The sequence below is a fragment of the Salmo salar genome, chromosome 14 (genome assembly GCF_965601325.2).
Source record: "Salmo salar chromosome 14, fSalSal1, whole genome shotgun sequence".
NCBI classification, from domain to species: Eukaryota; Metazoa; Chordata; class Actinopteri; order Salmoniformes; family Salmonidae; genus Salmo; species Salmo salar.
In genome coordinates this window covers 92,160,034-92,180,813 of record NC_138304.1, presented here as the reverse complement: position 1 = coordinate 92,180,813, position 20,780 = coordinate 92,160,034, and the positions used below count along the sequence as shown (strand labels likewise).

General features: G+C 49.3%; 1 protein-coding gene across 5 annotated transcripts in view; it reads right to left on the bottom strand.

The window, feature by feature from the left end:
* LOC106570463 (neurabin-1) overlaps window positions 1–20,780 on the bottom strand; it is a 149,525-nt gene that overhangs the window by 12,827 nt on the left and 115,918 nt on the right. For 3 of the 5 annotated variants that reach the window (XM_014142825.3, XM_014142829.3, XM_014142828.3), the window contains exons 15-16: window positions 997–1,045; window positions 464–508 (exon numbers count right to left, since the gene is read on the bottom strand). In XM_014142825.3, coding sequence (XP_013998300.2) covers window positions 464–508; window positions 997–1,045 — 94 coding nt within the window. The remainder of the gene's footprint in view (window positions 1–463; window positions 509–996; window positions 1,046–20,780) is intronic. The other 2 variants (XM_014142830.3, XM_014142831.3) reach the window with 1 other exon arrangement.

The window sequence follows — 20,780 nt, the reverse complement described above, 5'->3', positions numbered from 1 at the left end:
ATGAAAGACTAGATACTATGCAAAAAATGCGATATTATATTGAAGTGATTTCCCTATTGCTATAACTTGATTGATAACATCAGTGGCTAAAGAATATCTAACTAATGAATTACTATAGACAAATCAAACAGCCAGTCAAAAAGTGAGAGCCAGATAATGTGATTGAAAGAGAAATGCTGTTACGCAAAAACCCAACCTCTGAAATTAAAATAACAAAATAAATGCTGATTCACATTCTTGAAGAAATTATGAATGATTCATTACTGTTCAGATTTCCATTTGATTTAATTAACTTCAGTCTAATCCAATATGCCTCTATATTTGTGTAAATTACTGAAATTAACTTTGATGAAGTACAATATGAATATGCTAATTAGACCGTGTCATGCCCTGCTATGTACAGTACTTGTTCGTATTCTGTTTGATTGGGTATGATTGGAGCAAACAAACATAAATACCATACCAAGTCATATGAATAGGAGAAGAAGTGGGGCCATGTAAGAGATTTCTGTTAAATGCATCAAAACCAGACATAGGTTAAATCAATGCAACGTGAACAAACAATATGAAACACAATAAATAGCCTTTACGTATTATCTGCATTAGAACACATCAGTGAGCACTGTCAATACGTATTGTCATGTAGATGCTCTGTTTCTGATCACCGTGCCAACAGTATTGAATCAATGTCCGTTTCCCAAATAGCACCTTCTCCTATACATAGCGCACTACATTTGACCAGGGCACTATGTAGGGGAGAGTGTGCAATTTGGGATGCAGACAGAGTCTACAGTATTTAATCAATGTCAATAGTTTAAACCCACATGGTCCAGTACTAGCCTGGTACCCATACTGTCTGTGCTGAAGCCAAACATCAGACTATCATCAGTCTATCATCTACACAACGACAGAAGAGTTACTGTACGTACATCATGGGACCTGGCTAGTCTAGTACCACTACAGACACACAGTTTGGGTTTCTCTTCACACACATACCTTGGCCTTGAGCCTCTCTGGGCTATTCTCAGCGGAGGGCTCTGTAGAACTGGGGAGAAGAGACATGGTTAGTAGAGAAAACACAGATCAAACATTGAGATACAATAACAGTGTGAAAATAGGTTGGGAAACAACAGACTGGGACAACCAACTGCAAACATAGTGCCAGAGTTACGAAACCCCTGACCTCCAGAGAGAATCACACCAGTAAAACCCCTGTACCTCCAGAGAGAATCACACCAGTAAAACCCCTGTACCTCCAGAGAATCACACCAGTAAACCCCCTGTACCTCCAGAGAATCACACCAGTAAAACCCCTGTACCTCCAGAGAGAATCACACCAGTAAAACCCCTGTACCTCCAGAGAATCACACCAGTAAAACCCCTGTACCTCCAGAGAATCACACCAGTAAAACCCCTGTACCTCCAGAGAATCACACCAGTAAAACCCCTGTACCTCCAGAGAGAATCACACCAGTAAAACCCCTGTACCTCCAGAGAGAATCACACCAGTAAAACCCCTGTACCTCCAGAGAGAATCACACCAGTAAAACCCCTGTACCTCCAGAGAGAATCACACCAGTAAAACCCCTGTACCTCCAGAGAGAATCACACCAGTAAAACCCCTGTACCTCCAGAGAGAATCACACCAGTAAAACCCCTGTACCTCCAGAGAGAATCACACCAGTAAAACCCCTGTACCTCCAGAGAATCACACCAGTAAAACCCCTGTACCTCCAGAGAGAATCACACCAGTAAAACCCCTGTACCTCCAGAGAATCACACCAGTAAAACCCCTGTACCTCCAGAGAATCACACCAGTAAAACCCCTGTACCTCCAGAGAGAATCACACCAGTAAAACCCCTGTACCTCCAGAGAGAATCACACCAGTAAAACCCCTGTACCTCCAGAGAGAATCACACCAGTAAAACCCCTGTACCTCCAGAGAGAATCACACCAGTAAAACCCCTGTACCTCCAGAGAATCACACCAGTAAAACCCCTGTACCTCCAGAGAATCACACCAGTAAAACCCCTGTACCTCCAGAGAATCAAACCAGTAAAACCCCTGTACCTCCAGAGAGAATCACACCAGTAAAACCCCTGTACCTCAAGAGAGAATCACACCAGTAAAACCCCTGTACCTCCAGAGAGAATCACACCAGTAAAACCCCTGTACCTCCAGAGAGAATCACACCAGTAAACCCCTGTACCTCCAGAGAATCACACCAGTAAAACCCCTGTACCTCCAGAGAGAATCACACCAGTAAAACCCCTGTACCTCCAGAGAATCACACCAGTAAAACCCCTGTACCTCCAGAGAATCACACCAGTAAAACCCCTGTACCTCCAGAGAGAATCACACCAGTAAAACCGCTGTACCTCCAGAGAGAATCACACCAGTAAAACCCCTGTACCTCCAGAGAATCACACCAGTAAAACCCCTGTACCTCCAGAGAATCACACCAGTAAAACCCCTGTACCCCCTTTGAGAATCACACCAGTAAAACCCCTGTACCTCCAGAGAGAATCACACCAGTAAAACCCCTGTACCTCCAGAGAGAATCACACCAGTAAAACCCCTGTACCTCCAGAGAGAATCACACCAGTAAAACCCCTGTACCTCCAGAGAATCACACCAGTAAAACCCCTGTACCTCCAGAGAGAATCACACCAGTAAAACCCCTGTACCTCCAGAGAATCACACCAGTAAAACCCCTGTACCTCCAGAGAATCACACCAGTAAAACCCCTGTACCTCCAGAGAGAATCACACCAGTAAAACCCCTGTACCTCCAGAGAGAATCACACCAGTAAAACCCCTGTACCTCCAGAGAGAATCACACCAGTAAAACCCCTGTACCCCCAGAGAGAATCACACCAGTAAAACCCCTGTACCTCCAGAGAGAATCACACCAGTAAAACCCCTGTACCTCCAGAGAGAATCACACCAGTAAAACCCCTGTACCTCCAGAGAATCACACCAGTAAAACCCCTGTACCTCCAGAGAGAATCACGCCAGTAAACCCCCTGTACCTCCAGAGAGAATCACACCAGTAAAACCCCTGTACCTCCAGAGAGAATCACACCAGTAAAACCCCTGTACCTCCAGAGAGAATCACACCAGTAAAACCCCTGTACTTCCAGAGAGAATCACACCAGTAAAACCCCTGTACCTCCAGAGAGAATCACACCAGTAAAACCCCTGTACCTCCAGAGAGAATCACACCAGTAAAACCCCTGTACCTCCAGAGAGAATCACACCAGTAAAACCCCTGTACCTCCAGAGAGAATCACACCAGTAAAACCCCTGTACCTCCAGAGAGAATCACACCAGTAAAACCCCTGTACCTCCTGAGAGAATCACACCAGTAAAACCCCTGTACCTCCAGAGAGAATCACACCAGTAAAACCCCTGTACCTCCAGAGAATCACACCAGTAAAACCCCTGTACCTCCAGAGAATCACACCAGTAAAACCCCTGTACCTCCAGAGAGAATCACACCAGTAAAACCCCTGTACCCCCAGAGAGAATCACACCAGTAAATCCCCTGTACCTCCAGAGAGAATCACACCAGTAAAACCCCTGTACCTCCAGAGAGAATCACACCAGTAAAACCCCTGTACCTCCAGAGAATCACACCAGTAAAACCCCTGTACCTCCAGAGAGAATCACACCAGTAAACCCCTGTACCTCCAGAGAGAATCACACCAGTAAAACCCCTGTACCTTCAGAGAGAATCACACCAGTAAAACCCCTGTACCTCCAGAGAGAATCACACCAGTAAAACCCCTGTACCTCCAGAGAATCACACCAGTAAAACCCCTGTACCTCCAGAGAGAATCACACCAGTAAAACCCCTGTACCTCCAGAGAATCACACCAGTAAAACCCCTGTACCTCCAGAGAGAATCACACCAGTAAACCCCTGTACCTCCAGAGAGAATCACACCAGTAAAACCCCTGTACCTCCAGAGAATCACACCAGTAAAACCCCTGTACCTCCAGAGAGAATCACACCAGTAAAACCCCTGTACCTCCAGAGAATCACACCAGTAAAACCCCTGTACCTCCAGAGAATCACACCAGTAAAACCCCTGTACCTCCAGAGAGAATCACACCAGTAAAACCCCTGTACCTCCAGAGAATCACACCAGTAAAACCCCTGTACCTCCAGAGAGAATCACACCAGTAAAACCCCTGTACCTCCAGAGAGAATCACACCAGTAAAACCCCTGTACCCCCAGAGAGAATCACACCAGTAAAACCCCTGTACCTCCAGAGAATCACACCAGTAAAACCCCTGTACCTCCAGAGAGAATCACACCAGTAAAACCCCTGTACCCCCAGAGAGAATCACACCAGTAAAACCCCTGTACCTCCAGAGAGAATCACACCAGTAAAACCCCTGTACCTCCAGAGAGAATCACACCAGTAAAACCCCTGTACCTCCAGAGAATCACACCAGTAAAACCCCTGTACCTCCAGAGAGAATCACACCAGTAAAACCCCTGTACCTCCAGAGAATCACACCAGTAAAACCCCTGTACCTCCAGAGAGAATCACACCAGTAAAACCCTGTACCTCCAGAGAATCACACCAGTAAAACCCCTGTACCTCCAGAGAGAATCACACCAGTAAAACCGCTGTACCTCCAGAGAATCACACCAGTAAAACCCCTGTACCTCCAGAGAGAATCACACCAGTAAAACCCCTGTACCTCCAGAGAATCACACCAGTAAAACCCCTGTACCTCCAGAGAATCACACCAGTAAAACCCCTGTACCTCCACAGAGAATCACACCAGTAAAACCCCTGTACCTCCAGAGAGAATCACACCAGTAAAACCCCTGTACCCCCTTTGAGAATCACACCAGTAAAACCCCTGTACCCCCAGAGAGAATCACACCAGTAAAACCCCTGTACCCCCAGAGAGAATCACACCAGTAAAACCCCTGTACCTCCAGAGAATCACACCAGTAAAAGCCCTGTACCTCCAGAGAGAATCACACCAGTAAAACCCCTGTACCCCCAGAGAGAATCACACCAGTAAAACCCCTGTACCTCCAGAGAGAATCACACCAGTAAAACCCCTGTACCTCCAGAGAGAATCACACCAGTAAAACTCCTGTACCTCCATAAAGAATCACACCAGTAAACCCCTGTACCTCCAGAGAGAATCACACCAGTAAAACCCCTGTACCTTCAGAGAGAATCACACCAGTAAAACCCCTGTACCTCCAGAGAGAATCACACCAGTAAAACCCCTGTACCTCCAGAGAATCACACCAGTAAAACCCCTGTACCTCCAGAGAGAATCACACCAGTAAAACCCCTGTACCTCCAGAGAGAATCACACCAGTAAAACCCCTGTACCTCCAGAGAATCACACCAGTAAAACCCCTGTACCTCCAGAGAGAATCACACCAGTAAAACCCCTGTACCTCCAGAGAGAATCACACCAGTAAAACCCCTGTACCTCCAGAGAATCACACCAGTAAAACCCCTGTACCTCCAGAGAATCACACCAGTAAAACCCCTGTACCCCCTTTGAGAATCACACCAGTAAAACCCCTGTACCTCCAGAGAGAATCACACCAGTAAAACCCCTGTACCTCCAGAGAGAATCACACCAGTAAAACCCCTGTACCTCCAGAGAGAATCACACCAGTAAAACCCCTGTACCTCCAGAGAATCACACCAGTAAAACCCCTGTACCTCCAGAGAGAATCACACCAGTAAAACCCCTGTACCTCCAGAGAATCACACCAGTAAAACCCCTGTACCTCCAGAGAATCACACCAGTAAAACCCCTGTACCTCCAGAGAGAATCACACCAGTAAAACCCCTGTACCTCCAGAGAGAATCACACCAGTAAAACCCCTGTACCTCCAGAGAGAATCACACCAGTAAAACCCCTGTACCCCCAGAGAGAATCACACCAGTAAAACCCCTGTACCTCCAGAGAGAATCACACCAGTAAAACCCCTGTACCTCCAGAGAGAATCACACCAGTAAAACCCCTGTACCTCCAGAGAATCACACCAGTAAAACCCCTGTACCTCCAGAGAGAATCACGCCAGTAAACCCCCTGTACCTCCAGAGAGAATCACACCAGTAAAACCCCTGTACCTCCAGAGAGAATCACACCAGTAAAACCCCTGTACCTCCAGAGAGAATCACACCAGTAAAACCCCTGTACTTCCAGAGAGAATCACACCAGTAAAACCCCTGTACCTCCAGAGAGAATCACACCAGTAAAACCCCTGTACCTCCAGAGAGAATCACACCAGTAAAACCCCTGTACCTCCAGAGAGAATCACACCAGTAAAACCCCTGTACCTCCAGAGAGAATCACACCAGTAAAACCCCTGTACCTCCAGAGAGAATCACACCAGTAAAACCCCTGTACCTCCTGAGAGAATCACACCAGTAAAACCCCTGTACCTCCAGAGAGAATCACACCAGTAAAACCCCTGTACCTCCAGAGAATCACACCAGTAAAACCCCTGTACCTCCAGAGAATCACACCAGTAAAACCCCTGTACCTCCAGAGAGAATCACACCAGTAAAACCCCTGTACCCCCAGAGAGAATCACACCAGTAAATCCCCTGTACCTCCAGAGAGAATCACACCAGTAAAACCCCTGTACCTCCAGAGAGAATCACACCAGTAAAACCCCTGTACCTCCAGAGAATCACACCAGTAAAACCCCTGTACCTCCAGAGAGAATCACACCAGTAAACCCCTGTACCTCCAGAGAGAATCACACCAGTAAAACCCCTGTACCTTCAGAGAGAATCACACCAGTAAAACCCCTGTACCTCCAGAGAGAATCACACCAGTAAAACCCCTGTACCTCCAGAGAATCACACCAGTAAAACCCCTGTACCTCCAGAGAGAATCACACCAGTAAAACCCCTGTACCTCCAGAGAATCACACCAGTAAAACCCCTGTACCTCCAGAGAGAATCACACCAGTAAACCCCTGTACCTCCAGAGAGAATCACACCAGTAAAACCCCTGTACCTCCAGAGAATCACACCAGTAAAACCCCTGTACCTCCAGAGAGAATCACACCAGTAAAACCCCTGTACCTCCAGAGAATCACACCAGTAAAACCCCTGTACCTCCAGAGAATCACACCAGTAAAACCCCTGTACCTCCAGAGAGAATCACACCAGTAAAACCCCTGTACCTCCAGAGAATCACACCAGTAAAACCCCTGTACCTCCAGAGAGAATCACACCAGTAAAACCCCTGTACCTCCAGAGAGAATCACACCAGTAAAACCCCTGTACCCCCAGAGAGAATCACACCAGTAAAACCCCTGTACCTCCAGAGAATCACACCAGTAAAACCCCTGTACCTCCAGAGAGAATCACACCAGTAAAACCCCTGTACCCCCAGAGAGAATCACACCAGTAAAACCCCTGTACCTCCAGAGAGAATCACACCAGTAAAACCCCTGTACCTCCAGAGAGAATCACACCAGTAAAACCCCTGTACCTCCAGAGAATCACACCAGTAAAACCCCTGTACCTCCAGAGAGAATCACACCAGTAAAACCGCTGTACCTCCAGAGAATCACACCAGTAAAACCCCTGTACCTCCAGAGAGAATCACACCAGTAAAACCCCTGTACCTCCAGAGAATCACACCAGTAAAACCCCTGTACCTCCAGAGAATCACACCAGTAAAACCCCTGTACCTCCACAGAGAATCACACCAGTAAAACCCCTGTACCTCCAGAGAGAATCACACCAGTAAAACCCCTGTACCCCCTTTGAGAATCACACCAGTAAAACCCCTGTACCCCCAGAGAGAATCACACCAGTAAAACCCCTGTACCCCCAGAGAGAATCACACCAGTAAAACCCCTGTACCTCCAGAGAATCACACCAGTAAAAGCCCTGTACCTCCAGAGAGAATCACACCAGTAAAACCCCTGTACCCCCAGAGAGAATCACACCAGTAAAACCCCTGTACCTCCAGAGAGAATCACACCAGTAAAACCCCTGTACCTCCAGAGAGAATCACACCAGTAAAACCCCTGTACCTCCAGAGAGAATCACACCAGTAAACCCCTGTACCTCCAGAGAGAATCACACCAGTAAAACCCCTGTACCTTCAGAGAGAATCACACCAGTAAAACCCCTGTACCTCCAGAGAGAATCACACCAGTAAAACCCCTGTACCTCCAGAGAATCACACCAGTAAAACCCCTGTACCTCCAGAGAGAATCACACCAGTAAAACCCCTGTACCTCCTGAGAGAATCACACCAGTAAAACCCCTGTACCTCCAGAGAGAATCACACCAGTAAAACCCCTGTACCTCCAGAGAATCACACCAGTAAAACCCCTGTACCTCCAGAGAATCACACCAGTAAAACCCCTGTACCTCCAGAGAGAATCACACCAGTAAAACCCCTGTACCCCCAGAGAGAATCACACCAGTAAATCCCCTGTACCTCCAGAGAGAATCACACCAGTAAAACCCCTGTACCTCCAGAGAGAATCACACCAGTAAAACCCCTGTACCTCCAGAGAATCACACCAGTAAAACCCCTGTACCTCCAGAGAGAATCACACCAGTAAACCCCTGTACCTCCAGAGAGAATCACACCAGTAAAACCCCTGTACCTTCAGAGAGAATCACACCAGTAAAACCCCTGTACCTCCAGAGAGAATCACACCAGTAAAACCCCTGTACCTCCAGAGAATCACACCAGTAAAACCCCTGTACCTCCAGAGAGAATCACACCAGTAAAACCCCTGTACCTCCAGAGAATCACACCAGTAAAACCCCTGTACCTCCAGAGAGAATCACACCAGTAAACCCCTGTACCTCCAGAGAGAATCACACCAGTAAAACCCCTGTACCTCCAGAGAATCACACCAGTAAAACCCCTGTACCTCCAGAGAGAATCACACCAGTAAAACCCCTGTACCTCCAGAGAATCACACCAGTAAAACCCCTGTACCTCCAGAGAATCACACCAGTAAAACCCCTGTACCTCCAGAGAGAATCACACCAGTAAAACCCCTGTACCTCCAGAGAATCACACCAGTAAAACCCCTGTACCTCCAGAGAGAATCACACCAGTAAAACCCCTGTACCTCCAGAGAGAATCACACCAGTAAAACCCCTGTACCCCCAGAGAGAATCACACCAGTAAAACCCCTGTACCTCCACAGAGAATCACACCAGTAAAACCCCTGTACCTCCAGAGAGAATCACACCAGTAAAACCCCTGTACCCCCTTTGAGAATCACACCAGTAAAACCCCTGTACCCCCAGAGAGAATCACACCAGTAAAACCCCTGTACCCCCAGAGAGAATCACACCAGTAAAACCCCTGTACCTCCAGAGAATCACACCAGTAAAAGCCCTGTACCTCCAGAGAGAATCACACCAGTAAAACCCCTGTACCCCCAGAGAGAATCACACCAGTAAAACCCCTGTACCTCCAGAGAGAATCACACCAGTAAAACCCCTGTACCTCCAGAGAGAATCACACCAGTAAAACCCCTGTACCTCCAGAGAGAATCACACCAGTAAACCCCTGTACCTCCAGAGAGAATCACACCAGTAAAACCCCTGTACCTTCAGAGAGAATCACACCAGTAAAACCCCTGTACCTCCAGAGAGAATCACACCAGTAAAACCCCTGTACCTCCAGAGAATCACACCAGTAAAACCCCTGTACCTCCAGAGAGAATCACACCAGTAAAACCCCTGTACCTCCTGAGAGAATCACACCAGTAAAACCCCTGTACCTCCAGAGAGAATCACACCAGTAAAACCCCTGTACCTCCAGAGAATCACACCAGTAAAACCCCTGTACCTCCAGAGAATCACACCAGTAAAACCCCTGTACCTCCAGAGAGAATCACACCAGTAAAACCCCTGTACCCCCAGAGAGAATCACACCAGTAAATCCCCTGTACCTCCAGAGAGAATCACACCAGTAAAACCCCTGTACCTCCAGAGAGAATCACACCAGTAAAACCCCTGTACCTCCAGAGAATCACACCAGTAAAACCCCTGTACCTCCAGAGAGAATCACACCAGTAAACCCCTGTACCTCCAGAGAGAATCACACCAGTAAAACCCCTGTACCTTCAGAGAGAATCACACCAGTAAAACCCCTGTACCTCCAGAGAGAATCACACCAGTAAAACCCCTGTACCTCCAGAGAATCACACCAGTAAAACCCCTGTACCTCCAGAGAGAATCACACCAGTAAAACCCCTGTACCTCCAGAGAATCACACCAGTAAAACCCCTGTACCTCCAGAGAGAATCACACCAGTAAACCCCTGTACCTCCAGAGAGAATCACACCAGTAAAACCCCTGTACCTCCAGAGAATCACACCAGTAAAACCCCTGTACCTCCAGAGAGAATCACACCAGTAAAACCCCTGTACCTCCAGAGAATCACACCAGTAAAACCCCTGTACCTCCAGAGAATCACACCAGTAAAACCCCTGTACCTCCAGAGAGAATCACACCAGTAAAACCCCTGTACCTCCAGAGAATCACACCAGTAAAACCCCTGTACCTCCAGAGAGAATCACACCAGTAAAACCCCTGTACCTCCAGAGAGAATCACACCAGTAAAACCCCTGTACCCCCAGAGAGAATCACACCAGTAAAACCCCTGTACCTCCAGAGAATCACACCAGTAAAACCCCTGTACCTCCAGAGAGAATCACACCAGTAAAACCCCTGTACCCCCAGAGAGAATCACACCAGTAAAACCCCTGTACCTCCAGAGAGAATCACACCAGTAAAACCCCTGTACCTCCAGAGAGAATCACACCAGTAAAACCCCTGTACCTCCAGAGAATCACACCAGTAAAACCCCTGTACCTCCAGAGAGAATCACACCAGTAAAACCCCTGTACCTCCAGAGAATCACACCAGTAAAACCCCTGTACCTCCAGAGAGAATCACACCAGTAAAACCCTGTACCTCCAGAGAATCACACCAGTAAAACCCCTGTACCTCCAGAGAGAATCACACCAGTAAAACCGCTGTACCTCCAGAGAATCACACCAGTAAAACCCCTGTACCTCCAGAGAGAATCACACCAGTAAAACCCCTGTACCTCCAGAGAATCACACCAGTAAAACCCCTGTACCTCCAGAGAATCACACCAGTAAAACCCCTGTACCTCCACAGAGAATCACACCAGTAAAACCCCTGTACCTCCAGAGAGAATCACACCAGTAAAACCCCTGTACCCCCTTTGAGAATCACACCAGTAAAACCCCTGTACCCCCAGAGAGAATCACACCAGTAAAACCCCTGTACCCCCAGAGAGAATCACACCAGTAAAACCCCTGTACCTCCAGAGAATCACACCAGTAAAAGCCCTGTACCTCCAGAGAGAATCACACCAGTAAAACCCCTGTACCCCCAGAGAGAATCACACCAGTAAAACCCCTGTACCTCCAGAGAGAATCACACCAGTAAAACCCCTGTACCTCCAGAGAGAATCACACCAGTAAAACCCCTGTACCTCCAGAGAATCACACCAGTAAAACCCCTGTACCTCCAGAGAGAATCACACCAGTAAAACCCCTGTACCTCCAGAGAATCACACCAGTAAAACCCCTGTACCTCCAGAGAGAATCACACCAGTAAACCCCTGTACCTCCAGAGAGAATCACACCAGTAAAACCCCTGTACCTCCAGAGAATCACACCAGTAAAACCCCTGTACCTCCAGAGAGAATCACACCAGTAAAACCCCTGTACCTCCAGAGAATCACACCAGTAAAACCCCTGTACCTCCAGAGAATCACACCAGTAAAACCCCTGTACCTCCAGAGAGAATCACACCAGTAAAACCCCTGTACCTCCAGAGAATCACACCAGTAAAACCCCTGTACCTCCAGAGAGAATCACACCAGTAAAACCCCTGTACCTCCAGAGAGAATCACACCAGTAAAACCCCTGTACCCCCAGAGAGAATCACACCAGTAAAACCCCTGTACCTCCAGAGAATCACACCAGTAAAACCCCTGTACCTCCAGAGAGAATCACACCAGTAAAACCCCTGTACCCCCAGAGAGAATCACACCAGTAAAACCCCTGTACCTCCAGAGAGAATCACACCAGTAAAACCCCTGTACCTCCAGAGAGAATCACACCAGTAAAACCCCTGTACCTCCAGAGAATCACACCAGTAAAACCCCTGTACCTCCAGAGAGAATCACACCAGTAAAACCCCTGTACCTCCAGAGAATCACACCAGTAAAACCCCTGTACCTCCAGAGAGAATCACACCAGTAAAACCCTGTACCTCCAGAGAATCACACCAGTAAAACCCCTGTACCTCCAGAGAGAATCACACCAGTAAAACCGCTGTACCTCCAGAGAATCACACCAGTAAAACCCCTGTACCTCCAGAGAGAATCACACCAGTAAAACCCCTGTACCTCCAGAGAATCACACCAGTAAAACCCCTGTACCTCCAGAGAATCACACCAGTAAAACCCCTGTACCTCCACAGAGAATCACACCAGTAAAACCCCTGTACCTCCAGAGAGAATCACACCAGTAAAACCCCTGTACCCCCTTTGAGAATCACACCAGTAAAACCCCTGTACCCCCAGAGAGAATCACACCAGTAAAACCCCTGTACCCCCAGAGAGAATCACACCAGTAAAACCCCTGTACCTCCAGAGAATCACACCAGTAAAAGCCCTGTACCTCCAGAGAGAATCACACCAGTAAAACCCCTGTACCCCCAGAGAGAATCACACCAGTAAAACCCCTGTACCTCCAGAGAGAATCACACCAGTAAAACCCCTGTACCTCCAGAGAGAATCACACCAGTAAAACCCCTGTACCTCCAGAGAGAATCACACCAGTAAACCCCTGTACCTCCAGAGAGAATCACACCAGTAAAACCCCTGTACCTTCAGAGAGAATCACACCAGTAAAACCCCTGTACCTCCAGAGAGAATCACACCAGTAAAACCCCTGTACCTCCAGAGAATCACACCAGTAAAACCCCTGTACCTCCAGAGAGAATCACACCAGTAAAACCCCTGTACCTCCAGAGAATCACACCAGTAAAACCCCTGTACCTCCAGAGAGAATCACACCAGTAAACCCCTGTACCTCCAGAGAGAATCACACCAGTAAAACCCCTGTACCTCCAGAGAATCACACCAGTAAAACCCCTGTACCTCCAGAGAGAATCACACCAGTAAAACCCCTGTACCTCCAGAGAATCACACCAGTAAAACCCCTGTACCTCCAGAGAATCACACCAGTAAAACCCCTGTACCTCCAGAGAGAATCACACCAGTAAAACCCCTGTACCTCCAGAGAATCACACCAGTAAAACCCCTGTACCTCCAGAGAGAATCACACCAGTAAAACCCCTGTACCTCCAGAGAGAATCACACCAGTAAAACCCCTGTACCCCCAGAGAGAATCACACCAGTAAAACCCCTGTACCTCCAGAGAATCACACCAGTAAAACCCCTGTACCTCCAGAGAGAATCACACCAGTAAAACCCCTGTACCCCCAGAGAGAATCACACCAGTAAAACCCCTGTACCTCCAGAGAGAATCACACCAGTAAAACCCCTGTACCTCCAGAGAATCACACCAGTAAAACCCCTGTACCTCCAGAGAGAATCACACCAGTAAAACCCTGTACCTCCAGAGAATCACACCAGTAAAACCCCTGTACCTCCAGAGAGAATCACACCAGTAAAACCGCTGTACCTCCAGAGAATCACACCAGTAAAACCCCTGTACCTCCAGAGAGAATCACACCAGTAAAACCCCTGTACCCCCTTTGAGAATCACACCAGTAAAACCCCTGTACCCCCAGAGAGAATCACACCAGTAAAACCCCTGTACACCCAGAGAGAATCACACCAGTAAAACCCCTGTACCTCCAGAGAATCACACCAGTAAAAGCCCTGTACCTCCAGAGAGAATCACACCAGTAAAACCCCTGTACCCCCAGAGAGAATCACACCAGTAAAACCCCTGTACCTCCAGAGAGAATCACACCAGTAAAACCCCTGTACCTCCAGAGAGAATCACACCAGTAAAACCCCTGTACCTCCAGAGAGAATCACACCAGTAAAACCCCTGTACCTCCAGAGAATCACACCAGTAAAACCCCTGTACCTCCAGAGAGAATCACACCAGTAAAACCCCTGTACCTCCAGAGAATCACACCAGTAAAACCCCTGTACCTCCAGAGAGAATCACACCAGTAAAACCCTGTACCTCCAGAGAATCACACCAGTAAAACCCCTGTACCTCCAGAGAGAATCACACCAGTAAAACCCCTGTACCTCCAGAGAGAATCACACCAGTAAAACCCCTGTACCTCCAGAGAGAATCACACCAGTAAAACCCCTGTACCTCCAGAGAGAATCACACCAGTAAACCCCTGTACCTCCAGAGAATCACACCAGTAAAACCCCTGTACCTTCAGAGAGAATCACACCAGTAAAACCCCTGTACCCCCAGAGAGAATCACACCAGTAAAACCCCTGTACCTCCAGAGAATCACACCAGTAAAACCCCTGTACCTCCAGAGAATCACACCAGTAAAACCCCTGTACCTCCACAGAGAATCACACCAGTAAAACCCCTGTACCTCCAGAGAGAATCACACCAGTAAAACCCCTGTACCCCCTTTGAGAATCACACCAGTAAAACCCCTGTACCTCCAGAGAGAATCACACCAGTAAAACCCCTGTACCCCCAGAGAGAATCACACCAGTAAAACCCCTGTACCTCCAGAGAATCACACCAGTAAAACCCCTGTACCTCCAGAGAGAATCACACCAGTAAAACCCGTGTACCCCCAGAGAGAATCACACCAGTAAAACCCCTGTACCTCCAGAGAGAATCACACCAGTAAAACCCCTGTACCTCCAGAGAGAATCACACAAGGTAAAACCCCTGTACCTCCAGAGAGAATCACACCAGTAAAACCCCTGTACCTCCAGAGAGAATCACACCAGTAAAACCCCTGTACCTCCAGAGAGAATCACACAAGGTAAAACCCCTGTACCTCCAGAGAATCACACCAGTAAAACCCCTGTACCTCCAGAGAATCACACCAGTAAAACCCCTGTACCTCCAGAGAGAATCACACCAGTAAAACCCCTGTACCTCCAGAGAATCACACCAGTAAAACCCCTGTACCTCCAGAGAGAATCACACCAGTAAAATCCCTGTACCTCCAGAGAGAATCACACCAGTAAAACCCCTGTACCTCCAGAGAATCACACCAGTAAAACCCCTGTACCTCCAGAGAGAATCACACCAGTAAAACCGCTGTACCTCCAGAGAATCACACCAGTAAAACCCCTGTACCTCCAGAGAGAATCACACCAGTAAAACCCCTGTACCTCCAGAGAGAATCACACCAGTAAAACCCCTGTACCTCCAGAGAGAATCACACCAGTAAAACCCCTGTACCTCCAGAGAATCACACCAGTAAAACCCCTCTACCTCCAGAGAGAATCACACCAGTAAACCCCTGTACCTCCAGAGAGAATCACACCAGTAAAACCCCTGTACCTCCAGAGAATCACACCAGTAAAACCCCTGTACCTCCAGAGAGAATCACACCAGTAAAACCCCTGTACCTCCAGAGAATCACACCAGTAAAACCCCTGTACCTCCAGAGAATCACACCAGTAAAACCCCTGTACCTCCAGAGAGAATCACACCAGTAAAACCGCTGTACCTCCAGAGAGAATCACACCAGTAAAACCCCTGTACCTCCAGAGAGAATCACACCAGTAAAACCCCTGTACCCCCTTTGAGAATCACACCAGTAAAACCCCTGTACCTCCAGAGAGAATCACACCAGTAAAACCCCTGTACCTCCAGAGAATCACACCAGTAAAACCCCTGTACCTCCAGAGAGAATCACACCAGTAAAACCCCTGTACCTCCAGAGAATCACACCAGTAAAACCCCTGTACCTCCAGAGAGAATCACACCAGTAACCAGACAGGTTCATGTAGCATCACACTGTCTTTGTATTTATCTGTAAGAATAACAGTGAGGAGCGTAGTGAACTGACCGAGGTAGTATTGGTGGACGCGCAATGGAGTGGACACCTCTCTGATCCATGGCTGAGCCAAACAGAAATACATCTACTACACATAAGACCTGACTACTCTGTGTGCCTGTGTGTGCGTGTGTGTGTGTGTGTGTATCTGGCGGAGGGATGGGGTTGAGGGGTAAGTTAGGGGTGTGAAAACGTTTATGCAGGGAGAGGTGGTTTTGGTGGGATGGAGGGGTGGGTTTTCTGGGATGGAGGGGTGGTTTTGGAGGGATGGTTCTAGTGGGATGGAGGGGTAGGTTTGGTGGGAAGGAGGGGTAGGTTTGGTGGGAAGGAGGGGTGGGTTTGGTGGGGTGGGTTTGGTGGGATGGAGGGGTGGGTTTGGTGGGAAGGAGGGGTGGGTTTGGGTGGGATGGAGGGGTGGTTTTGGTGGGGTGGGTTTGGTTTGGTGGAGGGGTGGGTTTGGTGGGATGGAGGGGTGGTTCTGGTGGGATGGAGGGGTGGGTTTGGTGGGATGGAGGGGTGGTTCTGGTGGGATGGAGGGGTGGTGGGGTGGGTTTGGTGGGATGGAGGGGTGGTTTTGGTGGGATAGAGGGGTGGGTTTTGGTGGGATGGAGGGGTGAGTTTTGGTGGGATGGAGGGGTGGTTAGGCTTTTGAAAAATAACAATTTTTCATAAAATTGTAGTTATCTTAGCTAGCTGAATTGTTTACCAGTTGCTAAGCAGTTGCTAGGGACTCTTTTGGAAGAAGCTAGCTAGCTAACGAAGAACAACAAAGAATATCTAGTTAACAGAAGAAAAGAAAGAGAAAATCAGGACAGAAGAAAAAGGATATCAAAGTGAAACAGTTCTCTAAAGACACAAGAGACAATAATACAAGAAACAACACTTCTGTAGCTTGTCAACTATGTGTCTGTCTATCCCTGTTCTCTCCTCTCTGTACAGGCCATACAAACGCTTCACACCGCGTGGCCGCTGCCACTCTAACCTGGTGGTCCCAGCGCGCACGACCCACGTGGAGTTCCAGGTCTCCGGCAGCCTCTGGAACTGCCGGTCTGCAGCCAACAAGGCTGAGTTCATCTCAGCCTATGCTACCCTCCAGTCCCTAGACTTCCTGGTGCTGACGGAAACATGGATTACCACAGATAACACTGCTACTCCTACTGCTCTCCTTCTTCGTCTGCCCACGTGTTCTCGCATACCCCTAGAACATCGAGCCAGCGGGGTGGTGGCACTGGAATCCTCATCTCTCCCAAGTGGACATTCTCTCTTTCTCCCCTGACCCATCTGTCTATCTCCTCATTTGAATTCCATGCTGTCACAGTTACCAGCCCTTTCAAGCTTAACATCCTTATCATTTATCGCCCTCCAGGTTCCCTTGGAGAGTTCATCAATGAGCTTGACGCCTTGATAAGTTCCTTTCCTGAGGATGGCTCACCTCTCACAGTTCTGGGTGACTTTAACCTCCCCACGTCTACCTTTGACTCATTCCTCTCTGCCTCCTTCTTTCCACTCCTCTCCTCTTTTGACCTCACCCTCTCACCTTCCCCCCCTACTCACAAGGCAGGCAATACGCTTGACCTCATCTTTACTAGATGCTGTTCTTCCACTAATCTCATTGCAACTCCCCTCCAAATCTCCGACCACTACCTTGTATCCTTTTCCCTCTTGCTCTCATCCAACACTTCTCACTCTGCCCCTACTTGGATGGTATTGCGCCGTCCCAACCTTCGCTCTCTCTCTCCCGCTACTCTCTCCTCTTCCATCCTATCATCTCTTCCCTCTGCTCAAACCTTCTCCAACCTATCTCCTGATTCTGCCTCCTCAACCCTCCTCTCCTCCCTTTCTGCATCCTTTGATTTTCTCTGTCCCCTATCCTCCAGGCCGGCTCGGTCCTCCCCTCCTGCTCCGTGGCTCGACGACTCACTACGAGCTCACAGAACAGGGCTCCGGGCAGCCGAGCGGAAATGGAGGAAAACTCGCCTCCCTGCGGACCTGGCATCCTTTCACTCCATCCTCTCTACATTCTCCTCTTCTGTCTCTGCTGCTAAAGCCACTTTCTACCACTCTAAATTCCAAGCATCTGCCTCTAACCCTAGGAAGCTCTTTGCTACCTTCTCCTCCCTCCTGAATCCTCCTCCCCCCCCCTCCTCCCTCTCTGCGGATGACTTCGTCAACCATTTTGAAAAGAAGGTTGACGATATCCGATCCTCGTTTGCTAAGTCAAACGACACCGCTGGTCCTGCTCACACTGCCCTACCCTGTGCTTTGACCTCTTTCTCCCCTCTCTCTCCAGATGAAATCTCGCGTCTTGTGACGGCCGGCCGCCCAACAACCTGCCCACTTGACCCTATCCCCTCGTCTCTTCTCCAGACCATTTCCGGAGACCTTCTCCCCTTCCTCACCTCGCTCATCAACTCATCCTTGACCGCTGGCTACGTCCCTTCCGTCTTCAAGAGAGCGAGAGTTGCACCCCTTCTGAAAAAACCTACACTCGATCCCTCCGATGTCAACAACTACAGACCAGTATCCCTTCTTTCTTTTCTCTCCAAAACTCTTGAACGTGCCGTCCTTGGCCAGCTCTCCTGCTATCTCTCTCAGAATGACCTTCTTGATCCTAATCAGTCAGGTTTCAAGACTGGGCATTCAACTGAGACTGCTCTTCTCTGTGTCACGGAGGCTCTCCGCACTGCTAAAGCTAACTCTCTCTCCTCTGCTCTCATCCTTCTAGACCTATCTGCTGCCTTTGATACTGTGAACCATCAGATCCTCCTCTCCACCCTCTCCGAGTTGGGCATCTCCGGCGTGGCCCACGCTTGGATTGCGTCCTACCTGACAGGTCGCTCCTACCAGGTGGCGTGGCGAGAATCTGTCTCCGCACCATGCGCTCTCACCACTGGTGTCCCCCAGGGCTCTGTTCTAGGCCCTCTCCTATTCTCGCTATACACCAAGTCACTTGGCTCTGTCATATCCTCACATGGTCTCTCCTATCATTGCTATGCAGACGACACACAATTAATCTTCTCCTTTCCCCCTTCTGATAACCAGGCGGCGAATCGCATCTCTGCATGTCTGTCAGACATATCAGTGTGGATGACGGATCACCAGCTCAAGCTGAACCTCGGCAAGACGGAGCTGCTCTTCCTCCCGGGGAAGGACTGCCCGTTCCATGATCTCGCCAGCACGGTTGACAACTCCCTTGTGTCCTCCTCCCAGAGTGCTAAGAACCTTGGCGTGATCCTGGACAACACCCTGTCGTTCTCCACTAACATCAAGGCGGTGACCCGATCCTGTAGGTTCATGCTCTACAACATTCGCAGAGTACGACCCTGCCTCACACAGGAAGCGGCGCAGGTCCTAATCCAGGCACTTGTCATCTCCCGTCTGGATTACTGCAACTCGCTGTTGGCTGGGCTCCCTGCCTGTGCCATTAAACCCCTACAACTCATCCAGAACGCCGCAGCCCGTCTGGTGTTCAACCTTCCCAAGTTCTCTCACGTCACCCCGCTCCTCCGCTCTCTCCACTGGCTTCCAGTTGAAGCTCGCATCCGCTACAAGACCATGGTGATTGCCTACGGAGCTGTGAAGGGAATGGCACCTCCATACCTTCAGGCTCTGATCAGGCCCTACACCCAAACAAGGGCACTGCGTTCATCCACCTCTGGCCTGCTGGCCCCCCTACCTCTGAGGAAGCACAGTTCCCGCTCAGCCCAGTCAAAACTGTTCGCTGCTCAGGCACCCCAATGGTGGAACAAGCTCCCTCACGACGCCAGGACAGCGGAGTCAATCACCACCTTCCGGAGACACCTGAAACCCCACCTCTTTAAGGAATACCTAGGATAGGATAAAGTAATCCTTCTAACCCCCCCCCTTAAAAGATTTAGATGCACTATTGTAAAGTGGTTGTTCCACTGGATATCATAACGTGAATACACCAATTTGTAAGTCGCTCTGGATAAGAGCGTCTGCTAAATGACTTAAATGTAATGTAAATGTGGTTTTGGTGGGATGGAGGGGTGGTTTTGGTGGGATGGAGGGGTGGTTTTGGTGGGATGGAGGGGTGGGTTTTGGTGGGATGGAGGGGTGGTTTTGGTGGGATGGAGGGGTGGGTTTTCTGGGATGGAGGGGTGGTTTTGGAGGGATGGTTCTAGTGGGATGGAGGGGTAGGTTTGGTGGGAAGGAGGGGTAGGTTTGGTGGGAAGGAGGGGTGGGTTTGGTGGGGTGGGTTTGGTGGGATGGAGGGGTGGGTTTGGTGGGAAGGAGGGGTGGGTTTGGGTGGGATGGAGGGGTGGTTTTGTGGGATGGAGGGGTGGTTTTGGTGGGGTGGGTTTGGTTTGGTTTGGTGGAGGGGTGGGTTTGGTGGGATGGAGGGGTGGTTCTGGTGGGATGGAGGGGTGGGTTTGGTGGGATGGAGGGGTGGTTCTGGTGGGATGGAGGGGTGGAGGGGTGGGTTTGGTGGGATGGAGGGGTGGTTTTGGTGGGATAGAGGGGTGGGTTTTGGTGGGATAAAGGGGTGGGTTTGGTGGGATGGAGGGGTGGGTTTGGTGGGATGGAGGGGTGGGTTTTGGTGGGATGGAGGGGTGGGTTTTGGTGGGATGGAGGGGTGGTTTTGGTGGGATGGAGGGGTGGTTTTGGTGGGATGGAGGGGTGGTTTTGGTGGGATGGAGGGGTGGTTTTGGTGGGATGGAGGGGTGGTTTTGGTGGGATGGAGGG